General features: G+C 42.5%; 1 protein-coding gene across 1 annotated transcript in view; it reads right to left on the reverse strand.

Moving 5' to 3' along the window:
* MTTP (microsomal triglyceride transfer protein) overlaps window positions 1-27,458 on the reverse strand; it is a 289,877-nt gene that overhangs the window by 82,794 nt on the left and 179,625 nt on the right. The window contains exons 7-11 of the mRNA XM_086961598.1: window positions 27,067-27,217; window positions 23,283-23,440; window positions 21,548-21,716; window positions 15,960-16,067; window positions 3,837-4,049 (exon numbers count right to left, since the gene is read on the reverse strand). Coding sequence (XP_086817724.1) covers window positions 3,837-4,049; window positions 15,960-16,067; window positions 21,548-21,716; window positions 23,283-23,440; window positions 27,067-27,217 — 799 coding nt within the window. The remainder of the gene's footprint in view (window positions 1-3,836; window positions 4,050-15,959; window positions 16,068-21,547; window positions 21,717-23,282; window positions 23,441-27,066; window positions 27,218-27,458) is intronic.

Raw genomic sequence — 27,458 nt, forward strand, 5'->3', positions numbered from 1 at the left:
AAAAAAAGCTAACTAAAGCTCCAGGATCAGACAATCTCCCTGCTATTACTTTGAAAAATAATACAGATTGGTGGGCCAGCTTCTTAAAAACATCCTTCCAACAAATTCTTGTGGAGGGGTCTTGCCCAGAAAGTTGTAAGGGAGCAATCATGAGACCAATCTATAAAAAGGATGATGCTATGTTGCCCCAGAACTATCGCCTCATAAGCTTACTGGATAAGGGGGAGAACGTCTTCTCAAAAATATTACTAGGGGTCGTGAAAGCCTGGGCAGAACAGCTGATACCCATAGAACAAGGGGGGTTTAAAGAAGAGCACTGGACCATTGATCACTGCCTTAGTTTATGGGCATTGGCAAAAAAGGCAATAGAAGTGCGTGGTAGCTTGTTTTGCTGTTTTGTTGATTTCCGAGCCGCATTTGACTTGGTAGATCGCAATATATTGTGGAGTATGTTGGTAAAGCTCGGAATCAACAAAGCAGTTCTTTCATTAATCCAGGATATGCACTGTAAGAATTGGGCTAGAGTAATCCTGGATGATCTTGGGACATTATCTAAGAAGATTCGGATAATGAACTGCCTGATGCAGGGCTGTGTTTTAGCCCCTTTGTTATTTTCTCAGTTTTTATCCGACCTGCCAACTACATTGAGTAAAGCAGTAGGTTTAACCCCTAAGATGGGGGGAACTCATATTTCATGTCTGCTACACGCAGATGATTTAGTGATAACAGACATGACAGAGTTAGGTTTACAAAAGAAACTGGATACCTTTTTAGAGTACTGCAATAAGAAAAGCCTCAAGGTTAGTCTAGAAAAGACCAAAATAATGGTATTTGGAAAAAGACAAAGTTCCTTCTACTGGAGACTTGGGGATTGTAATTGGTCAGAATTGTAATAGTAAATAAATATAAATATTGGGCATGTGGTTTGATAGTAGATTAAATTGGAAAGACCACATACAGACCTTAAAAGTAAGGTCCCTTTCCACAGTCTGGGGCCTTAAACAATTTAAACAGAAGTATGGACGCCCATCGCTGCGACCAATACTCGCAGCTTTTAGTGCATCGGTCCAATCACAATTTTTATATGGTGTCCAGGTTTTATTCATGGGGGGTAAATCAGATTGGAGCCAAGAGGAGGGAAAATGTGTGAAGCAGCTTCTCGCCCTCCCATCTTCAACTATGTTACAGGCTGTGCGAGTAGAATGTCACCTCACAGCCTGGAACTATTGGGGAATGCAAGCGCCATTTAATTTCTGGAAAAGATTGAATGGAGAAGGCCCCCCCCCACATAGCATATCTTTGTAAGAAAGAAATAGAGACCAGCGATCTCACTTGGGCGGTCCAAGCAAGGAATAAACTAGATAAGTAATGTGTTAAACTTACTCTAGAGCAAGACCATTGGAAATCAATGCAGCAGATCCCTAAGCTGGAGTTACGGGCCAATGTTAACGCGAAGGCACGAGAAGAAGACTTATGCTACTTGAAGAGAAAATCTTCAGCCCGGTTTCTGATAAATGGATGGGTCAACGATGATATCTTCCCCTATATTCAAGCTATGCCTAACCCAAAGCTCGGAAATGCATTATTGAAATTTAGAGTCGACCTGAAATTAATGGGAAGATAAAATCACTTATGTCGAATGACCAAGGCCTGTGCTCTTGTGGCCTACAAGTAAAATGCAGTAGTGAACATATTTTGCTGGATTGTTTGCGCTTTTTAGAAGAACGGGAACAAAATGTAAAACCTATTTTTATTATTTATAAAAGTTTTAGTAGAGACCAAGCACTTAGTTTACCAACAAATATGAGATTTTTAAATATGGCATGTGCAATAGGAAGATTTTTAATTGCTATACAGGAGTCAATGAATGAAACAGCATAGGTTGATAAGATCATTTGGTGAAAATGCAATCTTACCCATGATCTGGGGACTGCACGAGTTTCTGTACAAATGTATAAGCAAGTCCTTTCTGCCTTGGTGATGAACTAAGAGCCCTCATATGTGAGCCTTTTTATGATATATTTTAGTAAGCTTTTATTGTGTAGTATACTGTTTTATGATAAAACCTTTGGGATAAATAATGTTTTAAGTGTTTGTACAGTGCAATTGCTTATGGTTAAATATGCCAAATAAAAATATTCAAATGGATGGACAATTTAGAAGGCAACTGTCACAGCCTGCTAGAAGCTGTGCTTGCATGATTGTTTAAGCTATTTGGCAAGTTGAGTTTGGTGGATGTCAGGACTTAAATTAAGAGTTGCGCAAGAACAGCCAGACCACAAGCTGCTGTGTGTCACTCCAGATGATTCTGTCCCTGGCTGAAGTGTAGGAGCAGCTGGTTATGGAGCGCATTGAAATGTGGTCCATGCACCAGGGTCTGTGAAGATTTGCGAGTAGCCAATCTGAGTCAATCTCTCTAAAAATTCCTTCCATAGATACTAAGCTTCTAAAATGTAATGATTTACTCCCTGCTGTCTCGTATCTGTTACTAGGGGGTATACATGTGGGACTTTCCGATGCTGAAATAGGCTCCCTAATCTTGGACTACATCCCTGTACTCACTTAAGCCTCTGGGATTTTCAAAGCCAGACTTTTATTATGATCCATGTCAGGCTTTGTGACAACCAGGATACCTTTTTTTCAAAAGGCTACCATTCCTAGAAGCTGTGACTTAATGGCATATCCTGAAACTGATTTCCTCTTTCGTGTAAAATGTCCTGCACTTGAGTTGCATTGCAGATCCTTTCCAGTTTTATGACTGTGAGTATCCTTTTCCAACCAAAGGGTATATTATCCTAGAATCCCCTGCTCAATGCTTTGTGTCCATCTTGCATCCAAGGAAAGATAGAGGAGTCAGTCCTCTTGTAGTTGATAGCTGATAGTCTAATTACACCTTGGACATGTAATTTGTAGTGAACGCATTTGAAGCTTCAATTTGCTGCAGTCAAATAGTGGTCATTAATGCAGTGTAATGATGTGTATGATCATGTGTTTCTAGAGATTCCTGATTCTGGTGCAATAGCAATACCTTTGTTCCGGAACTAACACTGTTTAAAAGTGTGTCATTTTTTTTCTACTAACACTATTTTGCAATGTTTTCTTTTTTCCTGAAGATGCACTGTTTAGCAGTATATCATTGTTTCTTGAACTAACTCGGTATTTCAGTGCATCATTGTTGCCTTAATCTGAACTGGTTTGCAGTGTATTGTTGATTCCAGGGTGCTGTTCCGCTGTGTTTTCCAATTAAGATAAGATTTTTTGTGATTTACCATAATCCTCATTCAGTAAAGGTTGACCCTATTTGTACCCGTAGGCCTTTATTTAGAGTTTGGTGGATGGGATACTCCATCACAATCGTGGCGGATATTCTGAATGACAGATTTCAAGTGCCTTATAGCCTATGGCACTTGTAATACAGCAGAGGGGTTATCTGACAGTTTGACAGAGTATCGTGTCCACCAAACTCTAAATTTGGCCCGCAGTCTGTCTACAAACAGGACATTCATTCAGCTACTTCACATTTGTGTAATACTCTTCCAGTAAATGTTCACTTGGTCTCACCTCCTGGCCTTTCATCAAGTTTTGAAGCCTTAGTGGGTTATTGACAGTTATGGTGTCCCCACCTCTATCAACCTGGTGGATTCCCATCTGCCATATTTAGAGATATACACCTGCCTGGTGAAGATCTCCGTACCTTCAGAGAAGGTACCGCCATGACTTAGACCGTAGAAGTGTAAAATGATTTGTGAACTGAGGAGCAATTCCTTGTCATTCATTGACATTCTCTGTATTTTAATGTTTGTCAGACTTAAAGGTCTACATTGTGGTGTCCTTACCTCATCTGTGATGAAAGCGATGTCATATTTTTGGAGAGCATTGATGGCGGTGCTGCTGATAGGACCCTCTCCAGACTCTGCATATTTTAACAGCAGGGGCACTCCTTCAGGTAGACGTGCATTTTTCAGGGCCAAGAGATAGACTTTCACATCAGTACTGTTCCCTGGTTTTTCCAAGCCCTCAAGGATTAAAGTCCTAGCCTCCTGAACAGCCTGAAAGACAAAACGCCCATTAATAACACAATGGTTAAACTTTGAGTTCTATGGTTGAACTAAATGATTCACAACAAAAAATGTAAAAGTATGTGCAGAGATTTCGATCGCTGCCTGATCACAGACTTAATTTATTTGGGTAATTTACAACCATTTCCACAATTATACAAAGCACAGGTTTCCAGGTGTATTTCATGTGACTTTTCACAAAAGAACCTGGTCCTCATTTATGAAAAGTGACGCATCGCTGCGAGAAAACAGCAATGCGTCACATTTCATTGTGCCCTCCTTGCGACACCAATGATGTGTCATATTTACAGTATAACGCATCATGTCGCAAGGAGTTACAGATAAGTCAGTATTTCTGAAGAATTTGTAGGCGTAAAAATGACGCATTGCTGGAGTGTGTCAACAAAGTGACGCATCTCCAGCAATGGGTCATTACACATGGGCAAGTCCCATGTTAAATGTGCGTGCTTCAGTCTTACGCCTGCCAGATATTGACGTATTTGAGTCCTGGAAGTGGCGCTGTGAAATCTCATTTCACTGTGTCACTACTACGACCCTTTCTTGCGTCAAAATGACCCCCTGCATACATTATACTAGGTGCAGGTATAATGTGGCGCAGGGGTTTACAAAGTGACGCATCTCCCTAGATGCTTCACTTTATAAATATGATGCAACATGGCACATTTTTTACACCACTGGTGCGTCAGAAAAATAGACGCACCGGCGGTACAAAAGAGGTGCAAAGGCTCATAAATAAGCCCCTCTATTTGTCCTGAATGGAGTTTTCCATAGCAGAGAACTCCACACAGATGCAATAGGAGCTACCTGAATAAATGCAGTTTTTTCTCTATAGTGAAAACATCTGTCACTGTTGAAAAAGCTCTTTCCCGACCTTGAGTATGTATGTTGGTGATCGGTTAATCTTTCCTTGCGAAAGATGTGAAAATCTCCAAACATTTCCAGTGTGAACATGGGTTGGATCAGAGTTTGGGAATGGCCACAAACAAACATGTTCGTGGGCATCCCAAATTTCCAAAGCAAACCACGCTTTGGAACGCTCGCTTCCCGCCCCTTGAATGGGATTTACTACAGCTGCTTTCTCTGCACCGGTGGTGGAGAAATAAACAGCAGTTAATGGATTTATGCTTGCCAGAAATCCTATTGTGGGTTCTTGGCAGGCGTAAAAAATGTAAATTAGTCGTAAAGTTATGTTTACAGCCTCTTTTATCTTTGCCAATAGGGCCTTACATTTTTAAGTTGACTACAATGTTGCCTTTGTTTTGTCTGCGCCTCCTTGCAGAGGAACATACTATGTTGATAACATGTTAATGCTTTTAATGTTAATGGTTTTTTATGTTATTCAATGTTGTTTATCTTATTTTAGCATTCATTGTATTACGCTCTTAAGCAATGTTAATTATTATTAATTAAGTTTGTTTATATTGTTCTTAATGTTCGTTCCATTTATTGAAACAAATTGGCGTGAGTTCATTTTATTGTGGGATTTGTCAAAACCAGTTATGTAAAATGCATTCCTTACTAACAGTAACTATAAACGCTAGCAACATTTACAACAAAGCATTTTATTCCCGTTTTCTTATTGTGTTTACCACAAAAATTAGGAAACCCACCTTACAGTGGAAGCAGAGGCTGAGGCGCTACCCAAATCAGGCCTAATTGAGACCATATGCTAATATTTTGCTTAAATCTGCTTTTTTCTTATATTTAAATGTAACGAGGTGAGAGGAGGACTGTGGTTATCTCTAATGTTTAAAGGCACATGTTCTGGAAAACATTTAGGTGAGAGGCCCATCGCCCTTGTAATTGTGCAAAAATCAGTGCTTAATTTGAGCCAGTGGTTTCCGGTGCTGAGCACCAGCACTAAATTGTCGGCACCAGAGCTGGTAACAGTCTTCCACAAGGTGGCACTGTCTGATTAATTTAGAGATGACCACAACAGCAGTTATTTAATAATTCAATATACTTCAAAATGACTTTTACCTGCTGCAAAAGCCATTCTTATAGCTTAGGGGACCTGGAAGTGTCTGAATTATAACACTGTGGCAGTGTGATGGTTAGTAGTTGTGGTATTACTTTCAATGGCAGCATGGCATAGGCAATGTGTGGTGTAAGCTTCAGTGGCCTCCTGACAAGAGCCTGGCACTTATTTCTTTACAAATTAAGCACTGTCAAAAGTGATTTATTTTTTCTGAGCTTGTTAATAAACAAGTGGAAACTGTAATATACTTTCATTGGTTAACAACATTTGTAGATGACTCGTGGCACAACTATACCAAACATGAAACTAAAAACATTTCATCTCTGCATACTCTTGAGAGGCATCACACAGATGGCCATAAAGTCGTCAAATCAGATGGCTAGTCTGATCCAACAAAGGCATCCCATAATGTTCAGTTCGGGTTATGGCAGATTTTTCCATAATGTTTAGAAATGTCCCTCAGACATTGACTACAGTGTAAGTTTACAAATGTATTGATGAGTATGTGAAATAGTACTCCCTTGGTACTAGTTTACGGAGTCATAAATGCCTTTGTGAATAGGTGCCAATTTCTGTAAATGCTTGATGTGGTCAACCAGCTCAGAGGCAGTTAGAAACGTCAACATTATAGCTAAAAGCCCCTTGGCAAACACTATTCCCAGGGCAACAACCTGTTTTTTCTTCACTGATACTAGGCTGAGCACAGACACTGAGTGACACTGATGTCCATCCAGTGCTTTAAATGGAAAAAAATAAGTGCAGGTACTCAACAAATTGAGATGTTAGCTAGGGGGCGGGGTTTGAGGCGGGGTTAGGGGGCGGGGCTATTGGCAGTCCAAAGGGATCCATCCAGGGGCACACACTTAATGTGATTGAGATTTAATTGGTGTGCAGATGTGCATAATGATACAAAATAATTTCAGGTATATTTTGATTATTCCATTTCCCTTATACATACAAAACAGTGCATTTATTATTAAAGTGAGCTTCTCATGGTGCAACACCTAGATCACATATGACTTGCACAAGACATTTTCCTTAACATATTTTGGAAAGGTTTAACTATGGTTAACCCTCTTGTCTTTTACAAAGTAACACATGGCCATGTAAGGTGGCCTTCTGGTGCTTGGTGAATCTAACTTTAGTACTGTGTTGCCCTTGCAACATCTAGCATGATTCAAGAGCAATGCAATTCATTGATAAATCGGTCCCTCTGTTTCAAACATAAGTCCAGTAGTACAGATTCATGGAAGATTTTCAGAATATTCAATTACGGGGACACATCAGATAAGGAATAGGATAGTGTTTGTTTCTTCTTGAAACTTGTTGTCCTGCAAAGCATGGAAAGCATGACAGAGACTACAGATCAGGTTAATGTAAATACAACACATGTGGATGCTGTTCGCTGTAGCACTCCGTGTGCTTTCAGGAAGAATCTAAAATAGACATATGTGTGTGCAGATTATATTCATATAATGTTGTATCCCTGATGCTAAATGAAAAGGCTAAACATGTTCAGCATTTGTTTCTGATATGTCCTGCGATCTACAGTTCACAAGTTCAAATCTCAGCAAGTCGAACTCAGCTTTTTATCCTTCTGAGGCCTTGAGAGTTGAGGACCATTAAAATAGGTAGTAGTAATGCTGTAACACAAAAGAAGTGACAATGGGTGGTTTGGATCAGATGATCACAGAGAAATCAGTCCTGTTTTGAAAATAATGCTTTTAAAATCCTATGTACTGGGTGCCCAGAGAACAGGATAGTGAAGTGATGGAGAGGAGGTACAAATTCTGTTGCTTAGCCTTTTAGAGAAGATGAAGACCTCTGCTCTCTCCAGTACAGTGAATTTTAAGCTTACACTATAAACCAAACTTGGTCTCAAAGTGATGTTTCATGGTTCTATAACACCCTCAATGGTTTCAGGTCACAAGATGACAAAAAACCTTTCTGTTGCTCATTGCTCTATTTGGGTGTTAAATTGGTACTAAGGCGGTGCAACCAATGCCCAGACTGTTAAGAAGTTTAATATGACAAAAATAATAAAGTAATACTATCTCAAAATGTGCCGCATTATGCCTAATAATATGCTGTATCTAGCTGCATAATTAACTCAACCCTGCCACATAATGTAGCCATCCCCTACCACATAATTCCAGTGTCCCTGCGTATAGGTTCATTTTGACCACACACAGATTCCCAAAGAACACTTGGAAGTTCAGAAAATAGGTTGCAAGGCCACATTAGCATATGCACTCCTTCCCAGGCAAACATTTTGCATGTGAGGATATGCCTACTTGTGTAACACGAACACATGAAAGAACATCCTTCATTAAGAATAATTGTGACACTTCTGTAGTAAACTCTATCGTTTACCTAGACTCTAGGAGCTGATAACAGGTGTTACCCAACTGAATATTATTCATTTTGTTGAGCTCAGCAGGGTAAAAGGCAGAGTGGACCCATTGAAATTCGAACATAAGACTTTCAGGTGACACAAAGATCTCTGCTTTGGTTGCAGTAGTCCACTGAACTATCTTATCATCTGCCAATTAGAAAGGAATGCTCTGCTGCACCTTTGATTTCTCTTTACCGCATTAATACAGCAGAGGAAGGCATTGCAGTGTAATTTGCAAACTCCATCCCACAGATGACATCCCAGAGTGGTGGGGTACTGACACATATGAGCTCCTTAGGGCATGTGCTCCCTTTGGTGACGTAGGCGCAGCGGCACCTGCGATCAGCAGGCTCTGGTCACTGCACCCACAAGGCTCACCTGAGCCCATGCACAATACTACTAATGCATGGAGGGCTAGGCGGACTTTACACGTATAGAATATGTTCTTGCTGTCTCCAGTCTCTGCACAGAGGCCTCGATTGTGAATTCTGAGGGGAGTACCCTGCCTCACTGTGTCACAAATCGGCCATTATGTTTAGACTTTCCTTTGCTTGAAATTCATAATTATTGAACCTGACATGCCACCGCACTAGCACCAGGTGAATTTTTATTTTTTTATTCCTCATAACAGGGAAGTAAAGTTTGACGAAATTCTGTGAAATTCAATTCCACCGACCACGCAGAAAGAGGCCAACGCCCTGAGAAGTGACCTGTCGCGTAGTTCATGTGGTTTTCTCTAATAAAATCAGACCCACACAGACTACACTAAGTGCCCAGTTAAGGGGCATTATGAGCAGCTCGTCTGGTTCGCCCTGGATCCCATGGGATCCAGGGCGGGAAAAAGAGGGCGCGCAGAAGTGTACCTGGGGTTAAATAGCTCATCCTGGCCCTGCCCTCCCTACCTGTGGAATCCTGCCGGAAGTGCGTCATAAGTTGCCCCGGAAGGACTTCGTGTCCAGTAGCCAACCGGCTACTGGACAGACAATGGGGGTGTAGCGGGGATTCAGGGGGCCGGGCCCTAGTGCGCGCTTGTCGAGTTCTCGCGCTTTTTCATTAACTGTCAAATCTAAACATTTCTCAAATTCACCACTGAACATATTTGTGCAGTGTTTGTGGCCCAGTTTTACAAGTTGGAAAAAATGCAGATTTTTCTTTAAATGCTGGTCAACTCTTCTTTTACACATAAGTCACTTCTGCAATTTACATGTTTTGCATTATACCTGAGAATTACGGCTTTAATCCACTGCTGTTTATTAAACGGCAAACGCAACTCGCTGTGCTTTCACCTAGGAATTATATTCTAAGTCCATGTTTTGTCTTAATGGACATTCATTTTCGAATACCCTCCTGGGAAGCACACAACAGCATTTTTTTGTATGTCATTGTTTTTAACAGTCATCTCTTAATACACAGTTCTCAAGTTGGTCTTAGATCAAAGTTCTTAAAATTTTCCATGGAAATGCAACCTTACTGAGGCCGATGTTCGGACTGTCACCTCCTGATCACGACCCTTCCTGCCTTTTTAGCCCCTGTCCTGGGGAATTCCTGCAAACCCTCACCTACATAGACACATCTCACATAGCCCCTCACCTGCTTCATTCAGTTCTTCACGAGCATACATACATCTCCATACTTTTTCTCAAACAGAAGAATAGCTTCCCTTCACCTACTTAAATACAGCTCCCATCTACATTCATACAGTTCCCGTTCCATCCCTGGCCTCATCTGCACAAATACATTTTTCTTAAATCCTGGTCTGCATAAAGTACCCACTGCTTGCATAAATACAGCTCTTTTATACACCTCCCAGGCATTAAAAGAGAACCCACCTACTAGGGCTAGGCTGAGGACCAAAAGCAACCCTGGCACAAATGCTCAAACCAGTCCAGTTCCCTTCCTCCCTTCTGTCCATCCATCCAGTCTCACTCCCCTCTCTTCCCTAACCCCCTCACTTTGATCTCTCTCCCCTTAAAGTTCCTGCTGTGCTGTGCCTCTTGCAACTAAACGGGAACGTGACATTAATGCCAGTAGCCCTAGGACTTCATAACCTAGCCTCCTACAGATCTAGAGCCCACCCATTCCCTCTAACACACGAAGAAAGTGCAGCAAGCATAGACAGAGCCCACACATCATAGATTAGGTTAACGCATTTCAGTTCCTTTCTCGCATCACCCCACTGAAATGCAATGTCGCACATTACCAGTGCCGCTTTGCTTTGGCATTCATTGCTGGAGTCGCTTGACAGCACAGCAGGTTACATCCAGCGTGATCCCCACTACAGTGCTCAGAGGCAGTCAGAGAGCTCGGGGTCAAGCAGAGGTGGAAGGTTGCCATGGGTACAGTCACAAACCTGGGCCCGGTTTGTTTTGATCACGTGGTTGCAGACACCGTGCCACACACCATCATCACCCTCTGTGCTCTCATGGGCCAGGCCACCAGTCAGCATAAAGAGTTGAGCCAGTTCATTATCTGTGAAGGCCAGCCCTTCAAAGTGCCCCAGTAGCCCGGCAGATCAGCATATTCAGGAGAGAGAGAGCCTGTCTTTAACAAAGAAGCAAAGAAGCCTGGCTGTTACCAGCTCAGGTGCATACTGACATGGTCGAACTGGGAGAGAAAATATGCCCGAGAACCAGGAAAGTGACCCCTGTGTGCAAACGGAGGCAGCTTTGAAATTGTAAAGTTTGTGTCCCACACAGCGTGAGTCTGAGAGCAGGTGCTCCGTGTCTTTAAAAGGCACAATAGGCACGGCTCTCAGACAGCAGTGCCATTTAGCAGATTATCTCAGGGTCATCACTACCAGGGGGACACTGCCGCAGGCATCACAGTGTGAGTCTGCCCCCTCCCAAACTTCCTGCCAACTCTGAATAAATGCCTAAGGGCCGCGGCTCAATTAGCACATTGAAAGGGGAGATTAGCACTCGATTAGAGCTTCAGGAAAACAGACACACTCGTTCTCAGCTGTATTGCTCTTCTTTTTTTTTTTGTAAATGCCAATATCACTTAGCTTGCCCCATGAGTACCGGTACTCTCTTTTGACAAAGAAAAAGTTCCGGTACTCAAGGGCCGAAAATTTAGAAGTGCCGGTACTCAGTACCGGTGAGTACCGGCCCATTTAAAGCACTGTGTCCATCTCTTAAAGCTCACATGCATTCCAGTGCCTTCCCTCAAGAACATATCAATAAGTGGGCTTTCTGTGACATATCCACACTCCACTCAAGGAACTCCTCCCTGGGGAAGAGTACTGGAAGGCAATGACTTGCGCTGTCTTTCATTACTTTAGATTTACCAACCACCAAAGCGCCACACAAGGTAGCCTTGGGTGGCTTGATAAATCTTATCCAAGTTTTATGTCACCCTTGCGCTACCTTGCATGGTGCGTGGGTCCCGCAAAACTTGGAAAAATTTGCCATATAATGTTTTCCACTTTGAAAGTTGGAATTTGTGAAACAGAATTAGTTATCGCTCAGTAAGAGACCTTTACTCTGGGTCTAAACCTGTTAGCCGTTACTGGCCAGTAACATTAGTTGATATTGCTATTTGACACTAATGTCCAAGAGGCTTGTGTACTACAGTGCTTGAAATGGACAACCATGTAACGCCCTTAGAAACCTTGACTGTCCAAGAGCAGTGAATGGAGAATCTTGGGCCAATCTGAGAATTTGATGAAGGGTTTTTTAATTATATGTCTCTGGTAACAATTGTGAGTTCCCAGGTTAATGAATGTAGCACAGATGAAAGACAATAGAATTCAGTTTCTCATGTTTGACATAAAAAGTCTGCCTTATGTAGATGTGTGGCTGCGACAGTTGCAGTCACACAGCTCAGTGGCACTGAGTTTGTGGGTTTCCCACGAAAAGATTGAAAACCCGAAAAATCTACCCTATTCTCTAAAATGTATACAATCAAATCCAGAAATTTTCTAATAGTGTCTCCATGTTTAGTAAAAAGGGCTACTGGATGTCCGGAAGTCATCATCCAGATGGGCTACAGTTCAGAGGGGGACACCAAGTTAGAATAGAGGATGAAGGTGCTGAATGCTATTCCCTGAATGGGACTATCACATAAGTTTCCAAACTATATTAACTCATATTTTAGAAATGACCAGTCAATGTCAAGATTTTCAGTTGGCAGGGGTCAGTTCCATGCACAACATGGCAGGAACCACGCGGTGCCTGCCATGTTGTGCATGGAAGTGCACAACATGCCTCCCTAACATTGTGGTACAAAAGGGGGTGGTGATGGACGGAGCATCTGAAACAATCAAACACTCACACCCAGTCAAGAGATCTGGGTTTAATCCATCACCGTTCTTTAGCCCACTCTGCCACCCCAGTTCAGACATGGCTATATGCAAATCAGTCTGACCCTGTGCCTCATGGGAACAGTCCAGCCCGAACTGCCAAGCCATGTCTTCCCTGGACCGGAAACAAGCTTCCGAGGACCGGTTTCTGGCATTCCAGCCGTTTTCAGCCCGGCTTGCTTGAATCCAGTGGCAAAGTGAGCAAGGAACTCACGTCTGAGCATACCCTGCCACACTTATGACGGCCAAAAGCGGTACAAAAGGGGGAGGGGATGGACAGAGCATCTGAATCAATCAAACACTCACACCCAGTCAAGAGATCTGAGTTTAATCCATCACCGTTCTTTAGCCCACTCTGCCACCCCAGTTCAAACATGGCTATATGCAAATCAGTCTGACCCTGTGCCTCATGGGAACAGTCCAGCCCGAACTGCCAAGCCATGTCTTCCCTGGACTGGAAACAAGCTTCCGAGGGCCAGTTTCTGGCATTCCAGCCGTCTTCAGCCCGGCTTGCTTGAATCCAGTGGCAAAGTGAGCTAGGGACTCACGTCTGAGCATACCCTGCCACACTTATGGCGGCCAAGAGCGGTACAAAAGGGGGTGGTGATGGACGGAGCATCTGAATCAATCAAACGCTCACACCCAGTCAAGAGATCTGGGTTTAATCCATCACTGTTCTTTAGCCCACTCTGCCACTCCAGTTCAGACATGGCTATATGCAAATCAGTCTGACCCTCTGCCTCATTGAACAGTCCAGCAGGAACTGCCAAGCCATGTCTTCTCTGGACCGGAAACAAGCTTCCGAGGACCGGTTTCTGGCATTCCAGCCGTCTTCAGCCCGGCTTGCTTGAATCCAGTGGCAAAGTGAGCAAGGGACTCACGTCTGAGCATACCCTGCCACACTTATGGCGGCCAAAAGCGGTACAAAAGGGGGTGGTGATGGACGGAGCATCTGAATCAATCAAACACTCACACCCAGTCAAGAGATCTGGGTTTAATCCATCACCGTTCTTTAGCCCACTCTGCCACCCCAGTTCAGACATGGCTGTATGCAAATCAGTCTGACCCTGTGCTTCAAAGGTACAGTCCAGCCTGAACTGCTAAGCCATGTCTTCCCTGGACCGGAAACAAGCTTCCGAGGACCGGTGTCTGGCATTCCAGCCATCGTCAGCCCGGCTTGCTTGAATCCAGTGGCAAAGTGAGCAAGGGACTCACGTCTGAGCATACCCTGCCACTCTTATGGCGGCCAAAAGCGGTACAAAAGGGGGTGGTGATGGACGGAGAATCTGAATCAATCAAATACTCACACCCAGTCAAGATATCTGGGTTTACTCCATCACCGTTCTTTAGCCCACTCTGCCACCCCAGTTCAGACATGGCTATATGCAAATCAGTCCGACCCTGTGCCTCATGGGAACAGTCCAGCCCGAACTGCCAAGCCATGTCTTCCCTGGACCGGAAACAAGCTCCCGAGGACCGGTTTCTAGCATTTCAGCCGTCTTCAGCCCGGCTTGCTTGAATCCAGTGGCAAAGTGAGCAAGGGACTCACGTCTGAGCATACCCTGCCACACTTATGGCGGCCAAAAGCGGTACAAAAGGGGGTGGTGATGGACGGAGCATCTGAATCAATCAAACGCTCACACCCAGTCAAGAGATCTTGGTTTAATCCATTACCGTTCTTTAGCCCACTCTGCCACCCCAGTTCAGACATGGCTATATGCAAATCAGTCTGACCCTGCGCCTCATGGGAACAGTCCAGCCCGAACTGCCAAGCCATGTCTTCCCTGGACCGGAAACAAGCTTCTGAGAACCGGTTTCTGGCATTCCAGCCGTCTTCAGCCCGGCTTGCTTGAATCCATTGGCAAAGTGAGCAAGGGACTCATGTCTGAGCATACCCTGCCACACTTATGGCGGCCAAAAGCGGTACAAAAGGGGGTGGTGATGGACGGAGCATCTGAATCAATCAAACACTCACACCCAGTCAAGAGATCTGGGTTTAATCCATCACCGTTCTTTAGCCCACTCTGCCACCCCAGTTCAGACATGGCTATATGCAAATCAGTCTGACCCTGTGCCTTATGGGAACAGTCCAGCCCAAACTGCCAAGCCATGTCTTCCCTGGACCGGAAACATGCTTCCGAGGACTGGTTTCTGGCATTCCAGCCGTCTTCAGCCCGGCTTGCTTGAATCCAGTGGCAAAGTGAGCAAGGGACTCACGTCTGAGCATACCCTGCCACACTTATGGCGGCCAAAAGCGGTACAAAAGGGGGTGGTGATGGACGGAGCATCTGAATCAATCAAACACTCACACCCAGTCAAGAGATCTGGGTTTAATCCATCACCGTTCAGGGTCAGACTGATCTGCATATAGCCATGTCTGAACTGGGGTGGCAGAGTGGGCTAAAGAACGGTGATGGATTAAACCCAGATCTTTTGACTGGGTGTGAGTGTTTGATTGATTCAGATGCTCCGTCCATCGCCACCCCCTTTTGTACCACTTTTGGCCACCATAAGTTTGGCAGGGTATGCTCAGATGTGAGTCCCTTGCTCACTTTGCCACTGGATTCAAGCAAGCAGGGCTGAAGACGGCTGGAATGCCAGAAACCTGTCCTGGGAAGCTTTTTTCCGGTCCAGGGAAGACATGGCTTGGCAGTTCGGGCTGGACTGTTCCCATGAGGCACAGGGTCAGACTGATTTGCATATAGCCATGTCTGAACTGTGGTGGCAGAGTGGGCTAAAGAACGGTGATGGATTAAACCCAGATCTTTTGACTGGGTGTGAGTGTTTGATTGGTTCAGATTCTCCGTCCATCACCACCCCCTTTTGTATCCCTAACATTGTGGCGGGCGGTGCTGAGTGCACGGCCGCCACAATGTTAGGGATGCAGGATGCGCCCGCCACTGTGGCCGGCGCATCCTAATAGCAACCATGGGACCCCGCCCTTATGGCGGGCAGTCCATTTACAGGACGGGATGGCGGGCGGACTAATGGGCCCCTATGTCTCTTATCTGCTATATGATTTTTTTAGAGTGAAATACTCTAGTTCTAATATAGTTTGGCCAAGGTCTGGCACATATTTACATTTCTATGAACTATTACATATGCATCAACATTATTTTTCCTGTTATGACCATTACATATGTTATATGCTACATGTTATGGAATGGGTAAGTAGAACAGCAAAGAAATGACAGTGGACCAATTTACCGGAAGTTTGCAGCCTCCACTCAAACACAGCTTCCTGATGAGGGCCCCCAAAATGATCACAATGGTGTCTCTGATCTCATCGTTTGCAATGGTCCCTTTGTATGTATCCTGTTGTGTTTAAAATCAAAAATATTTTGTTATGCATATGTTTAAATATATGTCACAAATTCAGAACACCAAAACACATCCATGGCTATTGTAAATGGGTAGAGTACACATTTCTGGCACTTACCAAACATGTGGAATTAATCTTTACTTCCTAATTAAAAAGATCAATGGAATGGAAAGATTCTGGATAAAAACAAAAGAGGGAATGGATGAAAGGGACAGGCAGAGTGAAGCGATGGACAGTGGGGAGCTGCTGATGAAGATGACTCCGGAGGAAGAGGAGTGGCACGTGTATGGAGCTGAATTATTCTGTATAAAATATATCAATGCAGCCCTGCCAAGTACCAAACATCAGGGGTTAGACTAATGCATTTTAGTGTGGTTGTCCGCATCAAAACACTGAAATGCAAAGTGCTGCTATAATGATTGGCACTGACTGAGCAAAGCTGGCAGCACGTGGTTCACACACCTTGTCGCTTGGGGGCTGTCTCAGCTGCGCTAGTCACTCTGGATACATTCTCACATGACATTTTGATTCACGTGATGTCACATCAGAGTGACTGCAATGATGTGCACCAAAGGCTGTGCAGCTGAGACATGAGGGGACACTTTACAGGCGGGCCCCCTGTGGCACAAGCGGGTGACAGTTATGTTCAGTTTGCCAGTCGCAGTCTGCTGCTGCAGTGCTCCTAGTGTTGTGCGCTGCAGCCCACCAGTAATATATATGGTTCAGCCAGAGATGTTAATGCCGGGCCAGAGAGTCTGGATGACCCGTACCATGACTGCCAGTGGTGTGAGTGGTGATGCCAGCGGCAGCTGAGCCTCGTGAATGCCACACGAGTCTGGACCATGGCAGGGAGACGTAGCGGCTGGCCTAGACCATAGCGCTCACTATGTCACAGTGTCACAGGTATTAACTCCTAAATAAACTAGGTTCAGTCACTCAGTGCATCATTATGATTCTGAGCCTGAAACCAAGTTAAAGCTCTTCTAATATTTCTGTACTTACTCTGCTCACCTCAGCTGCCTGACTGAGCTGGCTGCACTGCTTGCAGGGGCAGCTCCTTCATGTGGGTGGGAGAGCGTCGCCCCACTGCTTTCTCGCACTGCAAGAAAGCAGAAGTAGGGTTTGGTTGGGGACGGATCGGGAGGAGTGACTAGACTAATGTTGTGGGCGCTGACTGGTCAGCCCCAGGGCCTACAAAACCAGTCATGCACACTCTCCCGTTTTCTCCATGTAGGCTGCATGCAGCCTGCATGGAGAAAGCGGCCTCCCTAAAAGCGCCTGTGCGGTCGGCATCCCAACCAATCACAACGCTGCCATTGCAGCATCGTCATTGGTTTAGGGGAGGAGAGGGAGGATGCCTGCTTCCGCTTCCTGTGAGCAGAGAGAGGAGACTGAAGACAGGACCGGAGGCGAAGGCAAGTTGTAATTTTTTAGAATTTTGTATTAAATTCCCCCGCTCCCCACGCAACCCAATGCCCCCTCCCCGCCTGCGAGTCATACCAACCACAACTGACTGTGGGATGGGTGCTGCTGCGGGCGGGGCATCGGGCTGTGGGCTGTGCTAAGCTCACACAGCTCTGGGAGTTTGTTATGTCGGTCACTGATTACGATGGTGAATACTGATTTTAATTATTTGGAGCTAGGTAAAATCTTAAAAAGGAATATTATTACAGCCAGCCTGTGAACCTCGGACTCACTCGCCTCAGGCAGGTTGCTTGCCAGAGCTGCGGTGGGTTGGGCGGCACTCCAAGTAGAGTGTTGTTCTCAGTCTAGACGTTATGTAAATATGGACTTTAATAGTATATTGTTTATTTTTTAATGCGAGTGACAGTCAGTTGCATCCAGTAAGTAACATATTTTGTATTTAACTGGGCGTGTGTCTGCATATGTACACAGAAATGTAATAAAGTACTGCCTCTGAAAGACTTGTTTAATATTTAATATCATGGTTACACATTTGTGTTACAGTAGCATCAGGTTACAAGGGACCTTCCCTTTCTGTTGCTTTGTAGCAGTTTTAAGATCTTCTTAGAGTTTCTCACTGCTCAAATAGGTGTAATTTCTGATATGCATATTTCCCTCATCTTCATTGCTTGATTTTGCTTGTGAGAAAGTGTCACTCTAAGTGTCACACATTTAGTCATTGAATGTCAATGTCAATTAATGTAGGTGACTACTGCTGGTTTGGCCCTTACTAACCCTGGCACTGCCCTTGGTATCCCTGATCTCATGGGCCAGAAGGCAACAGTATACAACATAAAGTAAACAGGGTTCTCAGTAGGGGAGTGCAAAATGTGTGTAAATTGCTTTCACATGGCATTCAGCCCAAGAGATGTGATCCTCAATTTAGACAGTAATGAAGCGCTTTCTAGCTATCATGGTGCTCTTACTGCCTTCGATAATTATGCTCCACTTAAACAAACAAGGCATGCCTCCTCCAAGCCACATGCCCCATGGTTTTCTATGGAACTGACCACTCAGAAAGCTGGGTGTAAAACACTGGAGAGACCCTAGCGCCACATTAAATATCTTGCTGATAGGGCTGCTTACAAAAATGCATTATCTCCTCAATACCAGTCTCATCTTGGGAAGGCTAGGAGAAGGTATATATCAGGCAGAATCGAGAAGGAGGGTAACTCTACTAGAGAGCTAATTAAAGTGCTCAACAAGGTTACCAACGCTCACACCTGCACAGTGGATATCTCCACCTCACAACTACTATGTGACTCTTTGGCACACTTCTGCGAGGAGAAGATCGAAGCTATATTTAAGACGTTTCCATCTAGCAAGTCCCAGTCTAATTTTACCTTCTCAAGTCTGCCATCAAAGGTTGTTATCCATATGGCATAATGTCAGCCTTGATGACTACCAACTGTCTCCAGTTGAACAGTGAAGAAACTGAAATCTTACTGTTCTGAAAAGCTCAGTTCCTCTGAACTTCTGACTGGTGGCCTACAGAGCTGGGGGAAGTTTGTATGCCTTGTCACGCCATAAAAAATCTGGGCGTCAAACTGGACCAGGAACTTTCCATGAAGAGTCTCATTGTTGCAACTTGTGGTTCTTGTTTTGCGACGATGAGACTTCTGAGGAAGGTTTTCCCTTGGCTACCTTCTTCTGCCAGAAAGACACTAGTCCTGGCCTTTGTTATAAGCCACCTGGAGTACAGCATTATGCTGATTATGTAAGTTAATCACACTCTACTGTCTAAACTCCAGGCGGTGCAAAATACGTCTGACCGCATGGTTTCTAACCTCCGGCCAGGCTCATCCTCTGCACCCAGTCTGAGAGATCTTCACTGGTTTCCTGTGCAAAAATGTATCTGTTGTCTCGCCCCAAGTCCTTGATCAGCAAATCCCCTCACTATCTAAAGAATAAACTGCACCGCTACCGGCCTCACCGCATTTTAAGATCTAGCAATAAGGAGCTCCTGAATCTTTACCTGTATTAGCACTGTTAGATATGGGGGTAGAGCATTCTCCTTCACGCCCCCTACTGCCTGGAATCAACTTCCTCTCCATCTTCAATGCTGTACTGATTTCACAATGTTCAAGAAAATGTTGAAAACCTGGCTGCTCTAGTCTCTGATTCTGGTTCTGTGCTGGCTGAGCGCCATGATATACCTCTGGGTATGATTCATTGGGCTTTATCAAGTTTCATTAACATTAACACGTAATTACGCAAAATGCAAATCCATTATTCAGCACTATACTTAGCAAGAAGAGCATCCTCATGTCAACTTCTGATGCAAAGATGAATTCTGTGCTAAACAAAACAGCAGTCGCTCATGTTCTGGTTGCTCATTTTCCTACATTATAATTATGCGGTGAATACCGGTGTAATTTTAGGAACACTGCATAACAAGCCTAAAGCAAAATTACCAAAATTACATGAATTATACCGGTGTAATTAAAATTTTGCCAGGAACCTAGTCCTCAGAACTTGTACATTGTCTTTAGCTCAGCTCCTTCCTCACTAGTTACTGTGGGTGTTTTGAGGAACTTTATATTTGCTAAGAACCATATCAGTTTTGAAGCTCAGTGGGGTGGCTGGGATGACTTTTAAAATGGAAAAGGAAAATAAAAAATGACATGTGGCTAAATGTGAAATAACATATGAACCTCTCTCATATGATAGCTCCGAATGTCGACAGCACCTTTCTAAATATAGTTCAAAATGACCAGTCTTAAATATATAATAATTCCAAATAAATACACAGTTAAAGGTCTCATTTGTTTCCTAGTCCAAAGAACTAGAGGACTCATTATGAATTACTATTACAACATCTACAGGAAGACTAGGGGTTGTCTTTTAAATGACAGCACTTATTAGTGCTCTTACAACTGAAAAAATATTAACAAAAGCAGCACTTTGCCATAGGATTAAAATAAATAAGTTGGCAATAAGAAAGACACGAAAATAGCTAAGAACAAAGTGTAAAAACGAAGCTACTTTAAAAGGACACTAATCGGTTGCCTTGAGCTCATTGGGGCATTAAGATCAGCCACTGACCCTTCAAGTGAAATAGGTTGCTTTAGAAAGTAAAAGTTGGCATTCATTAAATGGCATCAGGGGTAGGAGGCAGCATTTCACTGTACCTCTCTCAGCTCTCCCAACGTCGACAGGCACTATTCGCAAAGACGGCGCTGTCAGTCACTCATGGAAAGCTTCCACATTAGAAATGCTTTGCTCGCTCAATTTCAGGTGTTGGTAACAGGTCAATAGTGTTTTACTACAACTGCAGTCACAGATCATTATTACATTCCATACCAACTTCCAAAGGAGAGTTGAAAGTCTATTACACAGTCCATTGCAATTTGGTTTAGGCCACAAACTGTACTTTGAGAGTCGAAAAACATTTCTGTCTCTCAAAGTAAACTTTGTTTTGTGGTCGCAAAGCCTATGGGCTTGATTCACAAAGATAAACTGAAGATTTTGTGTTAGTTTACGTTTTTTTTGTTGGTATTCACAAACTACGAGTTAATAGTTAATAGTGAGTTTACGACGGCAGAGAACACCACACATGCCTATCTATTTATGTGTGAAGTTAAATTAAGTAAATTAAGTAACTGATGAATCGCCGCCATTGTAAACGTACTATTAATTTGTAGTTTGTGAATACCAAAATAAAGTTCACTTACATAAAAGTGTAAGTTTATCTTTGTGAATCAGGCCCCTTGATTTCGGAAAGCATAGAATTTGCAACCTCAATATAGGTTTGCCCATCTGGTTGATAGTGTTGGGCATTTTATTGTTGTCATCCATAAATCTAGTTAGTTTGACTGACATTCAATTTGATCACAGACAGATGACAATTCAGCAAATCTGGACATTAGTAGGACCTTTGTTCATTTGCCCATCAAAATACATATGTAAAGTAATTTCCCTCAATGCAGTAATTTGAAACAATCAAACAAAAGCTCTACATTTGCTGGAAAAAGGTATATTAATATGCGTAAGTGTGGTGTGTCCTTACCAGTAAAGCCCGCAGCATTATCTCATTGGGATGGGAAGCAAAGCCACAGGCATAGAGGAATCTCTCCTGCAGCATAGAACCACTGGCATTTTTGAAGTTTAAATATTCCAAAATGGCTTCCAGGGAGGCAGGGGTCTGTGCAGAAGTCACTGCGTCCACCAGCTGAGGACTGTTTGAAGAGAAAGAGGGATGTATTCATTTCCAGAAACTTTCTCTAATCTCAAGACTCTACTTTTCTAATTCATTGACTTCGTAGGCTGACATCAGGAAATTCTGCAAACAGCTATAGACCCACCAGTTTCCTCATGCAATACCACTTAAGTTACCTGAATTATTTAGTTGTTTCTCCCTCCCATTTATAAGCTCTTTGAAACATTCTTTTGTTGTGCTAGAATGCAACCAAAATATAAATAAAATAAATTGATACAAAATAAATATTCAAAGTGTAGTTAAACATTCCTCTTAAAAAATAATCTATTCTATGCAGGCTATGTGATAATTAGTCAAGTCAGGTGCATGCACTGTGAATTAATTTTTATCTTTCTTACTACTAGGTTTATATAATGTAGAAGAGTACTGTTGTAAATCAGGTGCGTCCTGTGGGATCAACCTGCTGCTGAGGGGGAATGAAGCCCTTAAGTATAGAGGACTGAGCGGAGTACACATCATCAAGGGATTGGTGTAAGACAGTATTTTGCGGTTGCCAGCCTGAATTTCAGCTGTTCAGAAAGGAACTCAAGACCTGGATGTTCAACAGTAAGAGAACAGGAAGTATGCTCTCACGGCACCTCGAGACCCTCATGGGTGGTGCAGCCGCACTCTACAAATCCTAATTGATTGATATTCACATAATTTTTCAGCCTCCAAATCGTGCTCATCAATGTAATAATCATCTTGGCAAACTGGAAAATTATTTTCAAAACACAAAAGAGGTTTTTGCTACTCATTCTAAATTGCAAACACCTAACTTTAAGTGTCAATTACATGTATCATTGGTTTGTGACGGCATTAGCAAACAGTTGATCAGACACCAACAACCATGTTGAGGTGGTTTCTGATTTGCAAAGGGAAACTTTCAATTTGAGTATGACTTCTGGTGGCTTCAGGGAAAGAAGACATTGTTCTACTGGATAAAATCATGCTCTCACCAATATCTTCCAAAACTGATTTTTTCCCTTGAAAATAGTATCTTATCCTTTGGACATGGGCTTCTTTTAAAAAAAAAAATAGTTTTCCCAGATTTATATTGAACAATAGTTCTATAAGATTTGAGGATAGCAAAGTTGAAATGGTCAACTGAGAAACAATACTGAGTAGATAACTCTTAAATCAAAACCTGGCATTACACCAAAACAACCACTTATATTTGTTAGTCCAGTGGTGAGACTATTGGCCAGTGGTTTCATACTATTGTCTGTATGCCATAGAACGGGTATGTTGTCAGCCTGTGCTTTCAGGAAGCATATCCCCCTGCTCCATGTAGAGCATTTCTTCAGTAGAGGTGATACTTCTAGTCTTAAAGAAAAATAATTCTAAAATCACATACAATCGAATTGTTGTTATTTAAAATGTATGCAGATTTAAAGGAAGGAACAATAAGGGATTATGTTTAGTTTTTTTTCCATAAGCTCACTCATTAAAATGAAAATATACAGTATAATTTACATCGGCCACTTCCATTTACATGTTCAGTAAAATATATCATAAATAGAAATTAATACATAGCTCAACTCACAGCACCCCAGTGCTTTCGCTCCTGAGTATTTGGAGCATCTCTCGTTTATTGGATCTTCTAAGGATTTCGATGAATGATAGAAATCCTCTCACAGCTTCAGCCTTAGAAAGATTATCTGGTTCAAAGTTCTTTCTGATCTCCTTCCAATGGTCAGAGAGCTGAAAATTGTGAAACCAAACCATGCTTAAAAACTTACATTTTTGGGATTAGAAGGCAACATTAGTCACAGTTTTCATGTGCATTACAATAGAGTACGTTTCCTAAATCTACCCTAGATGTTTATGTTATATGGTGAATGGGATAGCAAATTCTGAAGGGGATTTCCCCCATGGCATTCATGGCCACAAAACATTAATAATATTAGGTGAGAGAAAATGATCTACCTTCTGAATGAATTAGATGACAGCAGATGATGGTTCCCTATCCACTGCTCAGAAGTATAAGATGTGCTTTTATTCATCCAGAGTGCACAGCCCAACTGTGTTTTGTTTACTGTTTACTTCATTATATCACCCTAATACTTGACAACTGGTTGCTGTTTACAAGATTCTCATTGCTTTATAATAGATCATGTGTTTCACTGCAGAGCTAGAGGTCCACACAAGCAATTCATTGTGCATAAAATGGCAATTTGACTCCCATGGTGTCTAAAGATAAGTGGAAATGGAGAAGGAATTTGGATTTTCAGAGCAAAGATGTGTAGGTCGAGATGTACGTCCAGTTTTAGCAGTCGCAAACAGAAAACTGGGTCGTTTGTGACCGCTAAAAAGGCCTGTAGCATGTACAAAATAGGGTTTGTAAGTCATAAATATTGATGAGGCTGGTAATTTGCGACCCCATTGGGAATCACTAAATGTGTCTGAGACACATTAGTATATTCCATTTTGCAAGTCGCACATTGAGAGTTGCAAAAAATTGCAATTTGCGACTTGCTAATCGGAACGGTCTTGCATCTGGCCCGTACTCACTTAGGTTGTAAAGAACCCTTTGAACACATATTAAACAAAAGGCCAAATGTAATCAGGTGAGAGAAAATCAAAGTCACAAAGATAGTAGTGAAAAATCCAAACTTGTCGGTACAATATAAAAAATTATGGTTTGTAAAATGACCTTGCCTTTAGAATGAATACTTGTTGAAGGCAAATACTACACACGGGAGGCTCATAAGACCCATGGTTGGTTAAATAATTATTCTTAGATACTTGATAAATGAAACTAAAATGAAATATCTTGCGTTCAGGGCATGCTTCGCATGGCTAGCATAAAAAGACGTTCATATATACCAAGGTCGTGTTGAGAATCCTGAGAAACTTTGCAATGTATAGTTATAGTACTACCCAGAGAACCAATTGGCATGTAATTTCCATGCTGTGTATGCTTGAGGAATACACATCGTGCTTGTGCTTGTATTTGTCCTCTTTGGCTCAATAAACATCTTTAATTTAAAAGATGCAATTTTGAAATTTGTAGAAAAAAATAATGATGCGCAGGCAATATTCGTGATAAGTAAGGCAGTAACTTCCAAAAACAAGTCTTGGGCAAAGAAGCTTACACCAGACTAACTAAAATTCTTCCTGAGATGGTTCTGGGTACAGAAGAAATGCTACCAATGTTGCCTCATTTTTTTCTATCTGCGTTTAGTATCTGTTTTTCCATACTAAAAGTACAAAGAAGAGCCTGCAAAGAATGTTGTTTTTGTAAAACCTACATATTTTATTTGCAACAAAACATTTAACATCTTGTTACGTGGGAGAAGGGATATCTATTGTCTGGAAAATGTAATACATAGTCAAAATCACTCTTATCAAATTTAAATATTCTATTCAGCCTTTGATTTCACAGAATAGGCCTCCAATCACACAATGCTATCTTTTGGGAGGATCCATATTTGTTTATTATTCTATGCTAGCTGCTGCTAGCAGCAGAGGTGAAATGCAGGTCAGGTCACGCAGCATACTTATAAAACAGCTGTTTAAAGAACAAAAGCAAAATGTGGAGATTATTTCTTCAGCTCAGTAATTCGAGCTGTACATTGACCTGGAGAAATTAGGGGGCAGATTTACAAGCCCCTTGAGCCGCTTTTACGCCGCCTTTTGTGTCACTTTTATGACACAGCGGCGGCACAAAAGATGTGCCATGGTGCGCGGTATTTACAACGTGACGCATCTCCCAGATGCGCCACGTTGTAAAGCCCTGTGCCAGAAGTGGCGTACCATCACAGCGGGAAGCGTTCCGGCGCAGGAACGCCTCCCAAAAGTGGCTGAGTGAAATCTACAAGATTTCCCTCAGTCACTTTTGGGCCCATGCTGCGTCAAAACCCTGCGCCTGCTTGAAGCAGGCGTAAGGATTGACGCAGCATTGTGCACATAGGGCCCCCCTGATCATTGCTGGAGCTGCGTCGCGCTTGCGACGCAACTCCAACAATGCGCCGCTTTTACGGCACAGATGCGTGATGCATCTGTGACGTTTTTGCCCCATGGTGTGCCGCATTGTAAATGCGGCGCATCAAGGGTGGCGGAGCTGCGGCGCACAATTACTGGTCCATCCCTGCTGATATGCAGGGATGTGCCAGTAATTGTAAATCTGACCCAATATATTTATTGCAAACTGTTTATTTTTGTGCACCTTAGATAATTATAGAAATGCAAGTATATTTCTGGATGTGTCTACACATTCCAAGCTACTACATTCTATATTTTGTTAAAAAATTAATTGGTAAGAATTTTGCAACAAATATCTAATTGCTTTTTAGATGTGATTAATTTTTTACTATAGATTCTATTTTATTCTTCATTCCTCAAATATTTCACCTTCTAGAGGCAAGTGTAACAAGGAGAAATGTTTTAATTTCTCCTTGTTATTCCATCTTTGCATGTGTGCTGCATTGTAGAGCATACATACTAAGTGGGAAAAGCCTTAGGGCATAATATTTGTACTGGAAGGGACCCCGTCCAGTAAAAATCATATGCTTTAGAGAACACACAAACCCTTGAACTATGATACAAGGATGTGGGCCTTTGCTCAGGGCTACCAAAGAAATCCTCATATCTTAGAATAGTAAGTCTGGGCCTCAATCTCACGCAATCTCTCTCACTACCTCTCTCTGACTTTCACTTACACACGCATGCTTACACATTCAAACATATTTGCTCACCGATATGTGTGCTATCTTTCACTTAATTATTTTATTTATTTATTTGAAAAGTTGTATATAGCGCTGGCTAGACCCGGAGGTATCTAAACACATTCTTACCCCAAGCACACATACAACATACTTGTTTATATGTTGACTCACCAAAGCTGCCACCAAAGGTCCAGTTCAAGATTTAAGATTGCTCCATTTTTTTATTACACTAATAGTGAATAATAAAAAAATATTAGTCACTATTTGTATATTGAAAAACGGACAGAAAATAAGGAATGTGGAGATACCCTTGTGCTTTTGCCATGGATTTCTCCAACTGTTAAACCATGAAACTCAAAGACAGTGCCAGGGTTCGCAAGTGGCAAACTGGGGGCCAAAGTTTGCAGCCCCTGGGTAACCCTAAATGACGTCAATGGTGCTCACTTTTCTCTTGTGTGTGCACACATCTGATCTTCGCATCTACAATCCTATATTACATCTACCCACTTTTCAATGAATAACATTTGACTTATGGCTCATATCTCCTATTAGCTATAGGAATGGATAAGTTCTAACTAGAGGTTAATCATTTTTCATGTTATATGGTTTTAATGATTGTACTGTGAGGGTAACTTTGAGCAATGCTCTTGCAGTACTTACCGAAGGACAGCTTTTACATTCAGTCTTCACTGGTTCTGCAGGCAAAGAAGTAACTGCATATTTAGGCTCCAGTTTCTTCATAATACTGGCAACCTGCTTCCCAGCGACCACCTTCGGTCCTGCCTCTGAGTTACGCAAAACCAATTTTTGTCTGAATATTTACAAAAGATGTATATTGTTAATAATAAATACTGTTAACGATAACAACAAAGAATGAACCTATATTTAAAATATTTATGAACTGGATATAGAGGGATAATATAGAAACATCTTTACTTTTTCAAAGACTTAAGTATGGTGTATGTTTTCATTTTTCCTACATTAAGGGTCATTTACACTCTGGCACCAGGCTTTGTTTGAGCTGCTGATATGGTGGATACTGAGCCTCTGCC

The sequence above is a fragment of the Lissotriton vulgaris genome, chromosome 3_1 (assembly GCF_964263255.1).
Source record: "Lissotriton vulgaris chromosome 3_1, aLisVul1.2, whole genome shotgun sequence".
NCBI classification, from domain to species: domain Eukaryota; kingdom Metazoa; phylum Chordata; class Amphibia; order Caudata; family Salamandridae; genus Lissotriton; species Lissotriton vulgaris.